Genomic DNA, 13,637 nt, shown 5'->3' with positions numbered 1-13,637 from the left:
CTTGGTTTGTCTATGGCCCTAAACTGTTGGGATCACAGCAGAGCCAGCGATCAATTGATTTTCCTTCGGACATAAAGGGATCTGGGATTAGTGCAGGAAAATTGTGTAAAATGGTGCAGCAGGCATGAGGGGCCATGTTTCTTGCATGACATTATAAAACCAGTGCAGGCTGTCTAACAATGAACACTGGGTTATACAGGCCCTTTGTTTCTTGCTTACTTGAATGTTCTACCTAGATAAGTTGCCAAAAAAGAAACAACAGAATATTTCCTTGGCTATTTGGATTAACTCCAAAATAAGTACCCATTCAGCTTAAACTACAGAAGGAACTTGCTTGCTGGGTTGATTTAGCCCCCTTGTAGAATATACTCACTTTGTTCACCACAGTTCCTCCACTGTTTCACTGTTGGAAGTAACTGGACTCCATATTAGAAAATGGAGTCCTCACTTTTAGTTTAGTTTAGAGATATATTTTGGAAACAGGTCCTTCGGCCACCGAGTCCGCATCGACCAGTGATCCCCGCACATTAACACTATCCTACACATACTGGGGACATGTTACCAAGCCAATTAACCTACATACCTGTACGTCTTTGGAGTGTGGGAGGAAACCGAAGATCTCGGAGAAAACCCACGTGGTCACGGGGAGAATGTACAAGCTCCGTACAGACACCACCTTTAGTCAGAATCGAACCCGGGTCTCCGGCGCTGCAAGCGTTGTAAGGCAGCAACTCTACCGCTACGCAACTATAGAACGAACAGTCCAAACTGCATTAGAAGTTGTATCTGTGACGATGCATTCCAAAAAAATAATCCCACACTCCAAAGACGTACAAACCTGTAGGCCATGATTGGCTTTGTATAAATGTAAATTGTCCCTAGTGTGTGGAGGGTGGCGTTAATATGCAGAGATCACTGGTCGGTGTGGACTGTGTGGGGTAAAGGGCCTGTTACTGCACTGTATTTCTAACTAAACTAAACTGTACAATGTGCTGGAGTAAGTCAGCGGGTCAGGCAGCATTGCGGGAGAACATGGATAGGTATCATTTTGGGTTGGGATCTTTCTTTAAACTGATTGTAGTGGGGGCAAGAACACAGGAGGAGAGGAGGGGCAGGACAAAGCCTGGCAGGTATTAGGTAGATTTTGCTCGGAATGTACCTTGTTCTCAGTTATATGGCGCTTTGTTTTGCAGGCAAAGCGGGCAGTCCAGAGAGGAGCAACAGCTGTCATCTTTGATGTGTCTGAAAATCCAGATGCCATTGACCAGGTATGAGATGCATCCTCACGGCTGCCCTATGCATTGTTGCATGGACAATATAGATGCTGAAAGAACAAGCAGATAGGCTCACTCCAGTGAGATTTGACTCCCATGATTGCTCTGTTATTTGGGGAAGCTTGATGTGAAATGGGTGATGGTGGCCTGGCAGTCTATTTTATCTTTCTGTGGATTTTCAGCCCTATTCAAGCAACATTTATGTGCAGGTCTGATGATAACACACGTTCATTGATCTCAGTGGGACAGGCAGCATCTCTGGAGAGAAGGAATGGGTGATGTTTTGGGTCGAGACTGAAGAAGAGTCTTGACCCGAAACATCACCCATTCCTTCTCTCCAGAGATGTTGCCTGTCCCGCTGAGATACTCCAGCATTTTGTGTCTCCCTTCAATTTAAACCAGCATCTGCAGTTATTTCCTACATACATTAATCTATGTTTTTTCTGAAGTAGTTTAGTTTAATTTCGTTTAGTTTAGAGATCTCTCTATCGGGTAGCGCCATCGAGGGTGGCAGCCTTACCAACAGCTGTCTGTCCTTTCATCCTTTCTGTTATTTTCAGTCTGTCTGAAAGTTTGTTTCTGCAGGTCTTTTAGTATTTTTAATGAGGGTGGGGGAAACCGTTTTCTCAGTCACTTCCTGGTCAAGGATGCGTCTTTTCTCTGAGCCGCATCTTCACCCCCCCCTCTCGCTGCCTACCATCTTGGCGCGGCATTTCATGCCGGAGACCAGCCAGAGCTTCAGCGGCGGCGCAGCACTGGATTCCATCGCAGAGTGGGCGTTGCCTTACCAGGATCACCGTGTTGGAGCTCCGGAGTGTTGGGCCTGCTGTTTAACACCATGGAGCTGTGGTTTGCGGAGATTCCAGCCGCGGACGACGCTGACTTTAGACATCGTGGAGTTCTGGGATCTTTTGCCGGGAGTGAATCACCGCCCAGCTCGGCCTGTGGACTTCGGAAGCCGCGGTCTCTGGTAGGAAGTGGCCGATTCGGAAACTCCAAGCCGCTGAGAGTGTTCTCCGTTCCGATGCTGGAGTTCCGATCATCCCGGCGAGAGGGCCTGACGGTCCCGACCACGGGTGAACAGCGAGGAAGATGACTGAACTTTATTGCCTTCCCTCACAGTGGGAAACGTTGATTCCGCTGTGTGGAGATGCCCATGTTAAACTCTATCGTGTATTGTGCTCTTTTTTATTCCTATGGCTGTACGGTAACTCAATTGCACTGTACCAACTAGTGCATGTGATAATAAATGTCTCTTGAACTCTCTTGAACTCTTGACATATAGCAGGGAACAGTCTATTGTTATATGGTTATAGTCTGTTCAGCCCACTGACCAGCGATCCCTACACACTAACACTATCCTACACACACTAGGGACAATTTACATTTATGCCAAGCCAATTAGCCTATGTACCTGTACATATTTGGAGTGTGGGAGGAAACTGAAGATCTCAGAGAAAACCCACGCAGTTCACGGGGAGAACATACAAACTCTGCCCCGTAGTCTGGGTGAACCTGGGTCTCTGGCGCTGTAAGGCAGTAGCTCTACCGACTTTTACCACCAGATTGAAGAACAGCTTCTTTCCTGCTGTTATCATTCAAGTCAAGTCAAGTCAAGTTTATTTGTCACATACACATACGAGATGTGCAGTGAAATGAAAGTGGCAATGCTCGCGGACTTTTGTGCAAAAGACAAACAACAAAACAACCAAACAAATTATAAACACAATCATAACACACATATTCTTTTACATGATAAATAATGGAAGGAAAAACGTTCAGTAGAGTTAGTCCCTGGTGAGATAGGCGTTTACAGTCCGAATTGCCTCTGGGAAGAAACTCCTTCTCAACCTCTCCGGGGTTGAGCAATAGAGTGATATAGCATGGAAACAGGCCCTTTGGCTCAATCTTCCCACACCAGCCAACATGTCCCAGCTACACTACTACAACCTCCCTGCATTTGGACCATATCCCTCCAAACCTGTACTATCATAGAAACATAGAAAATAGGTGCAGGAGTAGGCCATTCGGCACTTCGAGCCTGCACCGCCATTCAATATGATCATGGCTGATCATCCAACTCAGTATCCTGTACCTGCCTTCTCTCCATACCCCCTGATCCCTTTAGCCACAAGGGCCACATCTAACTCCCTCTTAAATATAGCCAATGAACTGGCCTCAACTACCTTCTGTGGCAGAGAATTCCGGAGATTCACCACTCTCTGTGTGAAAAATGTTTTCCTCATCTCGGTCCTAAAAGATTTCCCCCTTATCCTTAAACTGTGACCCCTTGTTCTGGACTTCCCCAACATCGGGAACAATATCCATGTTCCTGTCTAACTGTTTCTTAAACATTGGGATAGTAGTCCCTGCCTCAACTCCCACCTCTGGCAGCTTGTTCCATACACCCACCACCCTCACAGATTTATATGTGAGGCATGAAGTTCCCAATCTTCTAATCGAACCCCTGCTGCCAACACTTTTTTTATCTGCTCTTTCTCTAAAGATAGTTCACTCCATTTATTTTGGCTTTTACACCACCTGTTCTACTCATGTCTGGCATGATTTGCCTGTATAACACCCAAAACAATATTTCTTGGGACACGTGATCAATAATAACAGCGGTACAAATAATAAACCAATGGTGAAAGTGATTTAATTTCTGACCCACACGGTCGTATTGTTAACATTGCTGATGTAACCCGTTCATTCTGATTGTGTTGGCTAATTTTTTTTGCCATTTCACTGTACATGTTGGCATATTTGTGGGAGAGTCTAGAACTGGAGATCATAGAATTAAAGGATGTTATTTTAGGAAGAAGATGAGGAGAAATTAATTTTATCAGAGGGTGGTGAATCTGTGGAATTCTTTGCCACAGAAGGCTGTGGACGCCGTCTGGATTATGTAAGGCAGAGATAGATAGATTGATTAGTGCAGGTGTCAGAGGTTATGGGGAGAAGGTAGGGGAATGGGGTTAGGAGGGAGAGATAGATCAATCATGATTGAATGATGGTGTAGTCTTGATGGGCCGAATGGCCTGATTCCACTCCTATCCCTTATGACCTGATTTTGCATCATAGTCTCTTGCCCTGCTAATGTGCTGCAAATGCTGTCTAACCAGGCTGATGTCCTTTTTGTTTTTCAGTTAAATCAGGGCTCGGAGGACCCATTGAAACGGCCTGTGGTTTATGTCAAGGGTGTTGACGCAGCAAGATTAATGAACATTGTTAACAAGCAGAAAGTGGCAAGGGCACGGATCCAACACCGGCCACCACGGGTAAGCACGAGGGAACTATTTCAGTTCCACCATTGAAGTCACCTTTCAAATTAAAGTGTACTGATCTTGGATTATGTCCCCAAGATCAATATTAATGCACGTTGGTCAATAGTGGGATATATAAAACAGAGCAAGCCAGGTCGTAGACTATGCAATCTATTCGTCCTGGACTCTAATCTCCTGATGTAAAGATTTGAGATAAATTCTATTTGTTTCTTAAACCAAAGAGCTACCATCCACCACACAACTCCGGCTCAGACCCACGACTTCCAATAGGTCATCTCTTATGTCAGGAACTTCCCATTCTTAATTCTTCACTACCACTAATCTATTTCATCAGCTGGATCATGAGTGACTGCTGAGAAGATTTCAGGATGAAATGGACATGGAAGTTCTTGAAACTGATGTTATACCTGGTTTAAAAGCTAGAGATTATTGTTTTACACTGTATGGCACTGTAGCAATTCAATTCTTTAATTCTTCCTTGGAACAAGGATTATTCATGGCAGATTGATGGTGTTATAGAAAGAGCAGAGGGTGAAGAATATTGGAACAGGCCACTCAAATAATTGAATCAGTGACCCGGGATGGCATACATTGTGCAAAGAGACTCAACATTTACAAAGTTTATGGGGAATCAAAACAAGAGGACTTCTGTGTAAGGTGAGATGGGCAGGATTTAATATGAACCTGAGAGGCAACGTTTTCACTTCGAGGGTGGTGGATGGAACAAACTGCCAGAGGAGCTGGTTGAGGCAGATATTATTACAACATTTAGCATTGAAACATAGCACAGAAACAGGTCCTTTGGCCCACCGAGTCCATGCCGACCATCGCTCATCCGCTCACACTAGTTGTATGTTTTCGAGCTTTCCCATCCACTCCCAGTGCACTGGGGGCAACTTACAGAGGCCCATAACGCACACGCCCATGCATCTTTGGGGTATGGGAGCAAAGTGAAGTATCCGGAGGAAACCCACGCGGTCATAGGGAGAACGTGCAAACTTCACACAGAGAGCATCTGAGGTCTGGATCAAACCTGGGTCTCTGGCTGTGTGCGGCAGCAGCTCTACCACTGCACCACTCTTTAAAAGACCCTTGGACAGCTACATAAATAGGAGGGACAGAGGAATAGGAGCCAAATGCAGACGAATGGGACTAGCTTAGATGGGGTCAGAATGGACGAGGTGGGCCAAAGGGCCTGTTTCTGTGCTTTATGACTCTGACTGCAACAGATAAATCCGAAACATGAATGAAAAAGCTCATTAGAATTCTTTTCAATTCTTAAATTTGCATGGAAGTGTCTCTTTTAAAAGACGAATTGTAAATTCATATTTAGCTATAGTTCAAGTCTCCTGATTAACGTTGAAGCAAAAGTTTGAAGTAGATGGTTATGGTGTAAAAGAAAATGCACAATAACCTATAGAGGAGGATAGAAATACAAATCGAAATGGTCCCGGACATTCCATTGTGAATTAAACCCCTTCTTCGTATGTGGAGTCTTACAGGCTTCATTAAACAGGTGAAGTAAAAGAACAAGGTCCTTAGATATTCAGCTGACACCCTCAATGTAAGAGAAATGCCAGTTCATTAATCTTACCAGTTTTAATCGTGAATTATTTATCACTCAATGTATTTGTAATAATATTTTTACAGAGATTTAATTTCATGTCTTTTGTATCTATACCTTTTAGCAATAGCCATGTCAGAATTGAGGCAATGTTTTTTTGTTATTATCTTTATGCTGCATTCTTCTTCTTTGAATTCAAAAATATATTTCCTTCACCCCACTAACCTCCTCATCTTTCACCCCAACAGCCCCTGTATCGGAGTTCCCCCAGTCTTCACCTTTCACCCCACCAGCCCCTGCATCCAACACATAATCCTCCAACATTTTCGCCATCCCCAGCGGGAACCCACCCACTAGTCACATCTTCCCCTCTCCACACCTTTGCACCTTCCTCAGAGACCGCTCCCTCTGCAACTTATCCCTTCCCACCCAAACCACCCCCTCCCAGGTACTTTCCCCAACCCAGTTAAATCTACCTCATCCACTGTACCTGATGTGGGCTTCTGTGCATCAGCAAGACCAAACATAGGCTCGGCGACACTTTTGCTGAACACCTTTGCACGGTCCTCCGAGGCCTTTGAGATCTCCCGGTTGCCAGCCATTTCATCTCCCCTGCCCATTCCCTTACTGACCTCTCTGTCCAGGGCCTCCTCCATTCCCACAGGTAGGCCACATGCATAATGGAGGAACAGCACCTCATGCTTAGGTAGCTTACAAGGGTGGCGCTGCGGTAGAGTTGCTGCCTTACAGCGCTTGCAGCGCCGGGGACCCGGGGTTGATCCCAACTACAGGTATTGGCTGTACGGAGTTTGTAGTTCTCCCTGTGACCCCGTGAGTTTTCTCCAAGATCTTCAGTTTCCCCCCACACTCCAAAGACGTATAGGTTTGTAGATTAGTTGGCTTGGTGTATGTGTAAATTGTCCCTAGTGTGTGTCGGAAAGAGTTGATATGCGGGGATCGCTGGTCGTTGTGGACTTGGTGGGCCGAAGGGCCTGTTTCCGCATTGTATCTCCCGCTCTGGCATCGGGGAAATCATCCTGCGGGCTGCGAGTTTGACACCCCTGCTCTAAACTGAACTAAACTAAACTAAACCCACCAGAATGAACATTAAATTCTCTCATTTTAAGTAACTTCTACTAAGTCTCCCCTCCTCCACTGCCCCCCTTCCTCGACCCTAGCCCTGTAACCAGTTCTGCAGATCTCCACATTGTTTCCTGTTTGCCATAACACCGAGCCAGCATGGACCTACCAGGACACCATCCTGTCTGAGGCCATGTGTGGCCAGCCGGCCCTAATTAGTCCTGATCTTTTCTCGCCTCCAATCTTCACCACCCCTTCACCCTCTCCCTACTTTCAGTGTAAAGAACGGTCCCGACCTGAAACGTCACCTATCCCTTTTTCTCCAGAGATACCGCCTGACCCGCTGAGTTACTCCAGCACTCTCTTTGTGTCTCTCTTTGGTATAAACCAGCATCTGCAGTCCTCTGTATCTAGATATTTATTTGGGTTTGAAGTACTGTACTATTTCATTGTCTCCCGACATGTGTTTCTCACATTTTTCACGACAAAATTATTTGAATAGGTGGAAGAGTAGGCATGAAGATATACTGTGGCGCTCCCTGGTGGTCAGCCAGGAGCGGTGCGAACCCTCGGATCTCGGGGTTGGGTCACATGACTTAGTTTGGCGGTTGGTGGGGTCCCTGGGAATATATATCTCAGCTCGGGAACGCATGTGTCCCTCGTTGTGGTTTTGGGAGCTGCATAGTGCATTACAATTAGAGAATTCTCTACTTGACACTCATATCCTGCTTCAATGCCTTCTATAAGCTGGTTTTACTGTCACCTCTATTGAGGTCTTTGCTGTGCCTGTGTACTGTTTTGCCACAGGCTCTGTAGACTGGCTTGATTGATGTGGAATTTCAGATCAAAAGAATATTTTTACTGGATAGTGAAACATTGCCAAATGGCTGCTGGCGACGGCAGTCCGGGCTTTTCTAGTCACAACCATAAATGAATATTAGCAGCAGAAAAGCTGTATTTTAATCAAGATATACGTTTACACGTGTAAAGAACTTTAAGAAGCGTAGCTCAGGACTCAAAATCTAGAAGTCTCTCATTTTGTGGTGTAGTATTTTTGTGGTGTCGTGTACTTGGAAGGTGTGGGTGATTTTTTTAGTGGTTTACAGCAATACCTTACACTGAGAACATTCCAAAAACATCCCTGGCATCTTTTAATTAAATTAAAGAATTAAAGGATGTTGCTTTAGGAAAATGGGAAGGAATTTCTTTAGGCAGAGGGTGATGAATCTGTGGAATTCCTTGCCACAGAAGGCTGTGGAGGCCGTCAATGGATACCCCCTCCGAAGACTACGGAAAGCAGGCCTCCCCACCACACATCTACGGACTTTTTACAGGGGGACTGTCGAGAGCACACTGACATACGGCATCACTTCCTGGTTCGGGAGCTGCAAGGCGTACGAACGGCACCAACTGGACAGGATAGTGAAGACCGCAAGCAGGATTATTGGTGCTCCACTCCCCTTCCTGCTGGACATATACAAGAAGAGATGCATCAACAGAGCCATCTCCATCATCAAAGACCCTTACCACCCATCGCATGACTTTTTCACCATCCTCCCATCTGGGAAGAGGTACAGGAGCATCAGCTGCAAAACCAGCAGGATGCTCCTCAGCTTCTTCCCACAGGCTATAAGACTGTTAAATGAACTTTCCCCCCTGCCAAGTATCGCGCACAAACCCCCCACACTGCAGCAGAGCCACTGTTGTGCCGCTGCCGGTCGGAACGGCTGTTGAATGTTATTGAATGTTATTAGAGGGTTAAATTGTTCATGACATGTATTTTAATTTTAATTGCTATTTATTTTTGTAACGAAAAACTGAATGGACACTGGTTGAGAAACGTTTTTTTGTTTCCTCTGAGTATGCGAATACTCAGGAAATGACAATAAAGATTTACAATTACAATTTTTAAGGCAGAGATAGATAGATTATTGATTAGTATGGATGCCAAGGGTTATGGGGAGAAGGCAGGAGAATGGGGTTTGGAGGGAGAGATAGATCAGCCATGTTTGCATGGCGGAGTAACTTAGAAACATAGAAAATAGGCGCAGGAGGAGATCATTCGGCCCTTCGAGCCAGCATTGCCATTCATTGTGATCATGGCTGAACTTGATGGGTCGAATGGCCTAATTCGGCTCCAATGTGACCTTATGACCTTTCATGTGGTGTATAAGCCTATAGGATTTAAATTGCAAGTAATATTGCTGAACAAAATGGGGCAATTAGAAAGTACAAATAATTGGTAGTGTTTGGGAAAAGCTTCCTGCACTATAATGATCCAATAATTCAAATGTCTTAAAAAAAACTATGAGTGCCATCACACTAAATCATATTGAGTCTGAAGAAGGGCCTCGACACGAAAACATCACCTATTCCTTTTCTCCAGAGATGCTGCCTGTCCTGCTGAGTTACTCCAGCTTTTTGTGTCTTTTTTTAGTTAAAAGCAGCATCTGCAGTTCTTTCCTACACATATGGAAGCCCTAGTGGGTTGCTGGAAACTGACCTTAAAATCAGATCAATGCCTTTCACCTTCTGATGCCATCAAATGTTGACAGTGTGAATTGAAATTCAGCAGCAAGTACCAATCTCTTGAAAAAGGTTTCCATAATCGATTAACCATGACACACATCAGCACTGCTAATACCCACAGATGAAATATTAATAGTAAGATTAAACGAGAACTTACCAGTTTGAAGTTTGATCTTTATTTTATGAGGGGTTACGATGAGGAATTACGTGAAGACCCTGCCAGCACGCGTGCGCGACATTCTTCAAAGCAGCGGTGTGGAATCACAGAAAATAGTAATTGAAGTAAACATAGTAAAGACAAGGAGAACTAAGATACCAGATGACCTTTATAATTGAGGGCGGGAGCGGAGAGCACGTAATCCCTCATCGTACCTCCTCATAAAATAAAGATCAAACTTCAAACTGGTAAGTTCTCATTTAATCTTACTATTTTACTTCGGAGTCACGTGATTGACTACGTGAAGATTTTAAAGCTCTGTGATTTCAAGCCGTGGAACAGTCCATGCTTCACTCACTGCCAAAGTCATTCAAGGGAGGAAGTATGTTATTGTATTCAGACATACATCCAATTCAGGCAATAACAATTTATTTTAACAAAATAATCCTCCCTAGGGCTAAATATATTGTAGAATTCAAACTTGATTCTGCAATACCACAGGTTTGGTTATTGGCTTATTATAAAGAATTGGAAGGTCTTTCTCTTGACCATCCTGCTGTAGCCAGGATATGGTCCATAGGCACTTCCTTGTCTCTAGCTGCCGGTGTTGCTGTTGCCCTTGTGGATAGAAACTTAAGATGTCAGTATCCACCCCAGCAGCTCCCAAGCCTGTCTGAGCCATCTAGCGATGGTTAGTGCTGATACCCGGCCATTAGGCTGTTTATGGCTGCCCATAGTGCTAATTTACTTCCTCTTAAGTTTTAGTAATTTTAAGGTATAATTGAAGGTGTGTCATTACACATAGTCAGGTGTCAGTTGGGTATATCTGGAATTCCAAATTTTGTCCTGATGATCATAGTCTATCTTGTTTAACAAGCTCTAATATGCGAAGCTATCTTTTCTGGAGATGCCATCATATATCCCAGTCTCAGTTTAAGTAGAAACTGGACCCCTAGAGCTGAAACCAGTACTATCAGCATACTGTTTTTAAATGTCATTCCCCCCCCCCCCAGGGACAGGGACATTGCTGGTGCCCCTACCAATGTTAGTACAACACTGACGTCCCAGATCTGGGAGTACCGCACTCTAGGAGGGTTGGTGTTGAAAACAATCCTCATAAGTTTGACAACTAGAGGGTGAGATCCCATGGAGAGTTGTCGTGGCGCCTGCCACCAGCAAGCTGACAGGGCACTCCTGCATAATTATAGTGCTGCAGCTCAGTCCTTCATCTACATGAAGGCTGGATAGGAATTCCCAGGACGTTGGTGGTTGTCGCTGTATTATACGCTACACCAGTCTTTGTTGGTTCTTGATAGGCTGCCGTGATCATGCTCATGGTCCTGTCCGCCAGCCCAGATCTAGCATGGTGGGCTATGGTTCAGAGACTATGTCCGAGACCACAGGGATCCATGGCTGTGTAGGCCAATCAGGTACTTTCAAGACACTTGATGTTGAGTCCATCTGTGTTTTTGCTTAGGATCCGACTGATGAGGGAGGAGGGAAAAACATTGTAAACAATTATTCCGCATTAAGTGAGTAATGCCCATTGCTGCTGCCCCAAGTGTGGTTCACAAGAGGCATATGTTGGTAACTGGTGATTGGGTCTAGATGCAAATGGATCGATACCTGGTGTCCCTCTTTTGGTAATATCAGCACCCTTTGTCCAACAGCCATTCAATGCTGTCATTGAATTTTCATGACCTGGTGTGTGGCTCAGTATTGAGCTTACCTGGTAGGTAAGTTTGCTGATATCCAAATATGTATGTTAACACACCATAGCCAAATATATTGGCCAGATTGACACATGGTATCGATCTTTTCTCCCATATGATTAATATATGCCACCACTGTGATATTATCAATTCGTAGGCGGACATGCAGTAGGCTTTTAGCCCATAAAACGCACCCAACATCAGTGTTTTTAGTAATTAATTATTTTGTAGGTTTATCCAAGTCTGATTTACTATTTGGCAATGTTACAGACATATGGATAACGTTAATTGTAAATCCCAGAAAGTCCAGTTGTGGATGCCGTCGACTTAGATTTATCTGGATGGAGATGACCCCAGAGTTTCACCCTATGTTTGGTAGCTAAAACTGCTGATTTAGCTAGATCCAGGGTTTTTCCCCCACAAATGATATATCATCAAGATATGCCATGACAATATGTTTTTGTTTCTAATATTGCCAAGGCCAGTTTTAATATCTTGGTGAAAAGTCTTGGGTCTGAAGTTAGCCCATTAGGCAACGCTATGCCCTGCCATTGTTGCCCCATCCAGTTAAATTTTAGGTATCGACAATGATCCCTCCATGTCTCCCAAAACAAGTGTAATATTCCCCCTGTTAGTACAGGTCATACACCTTTGTGTTCTGGAAGGAACCAGATCCACCTACTTACCTGGTTGCTGGTGGTACGTCCCTTTCTTCAATTTCTGCCTCTTCTGCGAAGAGGCGCTGGAGTGCGGGGCTGGCACATTTTCCATGAGGGTCGCTCTGGGCCTTGGCCTGAAAGGACCTTCGTGGTGCTGTGCGGCCCTCATGCTTTCACCAGCGTCCTGGTGTTGATACCTGCTGGTACCTGTTGCTGAGCCCGATGGCTTTAATCTCTTTGTCGAGCTTTTCTCTGTACCATCGTCTGGGCGAGCAACCAATGATATGCCCGCTGTCAGAAGTTTTGAAATCTTCTGTAGTTTGCCCTCCCACTGTACCCCCAGATCGCATTGTTTGCTGCAGGCATTTTTAAAACGAAGTAAAGTTCACAGGAGGCCTATACTTCTGCGTAATTTTGTTGCCTGTTCCTGCAGAAGATGGAAGTACAGGTAGTCGATGCTGGCCGCCAGCCTGGTCTATAATGGTACTTTTCGTTGATCCGTAATTTTGGTGATCACTCCCAGTAGCACCTTAGGATTCTGCACCCCCTGCACACTGCCGTTTTCTTCAGCCAATGCCCCCTTCATCCGGACCAGCCCAGCCCTGGTCCACAACGCATTCCTCTATCGAGGGAGATGCATTATTTTACAGCCCTCGATAAGGTGCTGTTGTGGGAGTGCGAAGACTCCCATAGTGAGCTTGCTCCATCTCCCGGAGCAAGTCACGGGCGGATCTTTGCTGCACTCAGGCAGCGAGCCCCTTCGGCCGGACTCAGATGAGTATGATCAGCTGGGCTGAATCCTGCTGGGCTTTGCCTCCAGCCTGCTGCGCTGCTTTGAGCTTTACGACTCATGGCGCTGGATTCAGCTTGGAGTCGGTAAGTGGACCTTAGTAACCACGCCAATGGTCACTTCCACTGCCCTTAGGCAGTGCGTCCTTCTGGCCAGACTCCCTGAGTCTATCGGCCGTACCGACTCCTGCCTGCCTGCAGCCCGCTGTGTTGTCTCCAGGTATACAGCTCGCGGTGCTGGGCTCAGCCTGCGCCGGTCGTACCCGGCTGTCGGCTGTCGGAACCTTCCTAGTTCCCCGCAGCCTGCGGTCCTGGAGCCGCTGGTAGCTCGTGGCTGTCGGCTGCCGGGACCTACCTGGTTCCCCGCGGCAGCCTGTGGTCCAGGTCCGTTTTTTCTTCCCCTTGTCCAACGTGCTGTAACATAAAGCACAGCAAGGGCTTCAGCTTCAATTTTTCCTTACCTCAGAATCAGAATCAGAATCAGAATCAGAATCAATTTATTTGTCATTTGGACCCCTGGAGGTCCAAACGAAATGCCGTTTCTGCAGCCATACATTACACACAAATAGACCCCAGACACAACATAATT

The 13,637-nt window shown here is 45.5% G+C and overlaps 1 protein-coding gene across 2 annotated transcripts in view; it reads left to right on the top strand.

Annotated features, from left to right (window-relative positions):
* Positions 1-13,637, top strand: part of znrf3 (zinc and ring finger 3) — a 309,817-nt gene that overhangs the window by 237,602 nt on the left and 58,578 nt on the right. For both annotated transcript variants that reach the window (XM_055655568.1, XM_055655567.1), the window contains exons 3-4: positions 1,194-1,268; positions 4,421-4,552. In XM_055655568.1, coding sequence (XP_055511543.1) covers positions 1,194-1,268; positions 4,421-4,552 — 207 coding nt within the window. The remainder of the gene's footprint in view (positions 1-1,193; positions 1,269-4,420; positions 4,553-13,637) is intronic.

Source organism: Leucoraja erinacea, chromosome 25 (assembly GCF_028641065.1).
Source record: "Leucoraja erinacea ecotype New England chromosome 25, Leri_hhj_1, whole genome shotgun sequence".
NCBI lineage: Eukaryota > Metazoa > Chordata > Chondrichthyes > Rajiformes > Rajidae > Leucoraja > Leucoraja erinaceus.
This window is presented reverse-complemented; position numbering and strand designations above follow the sequence as displayed.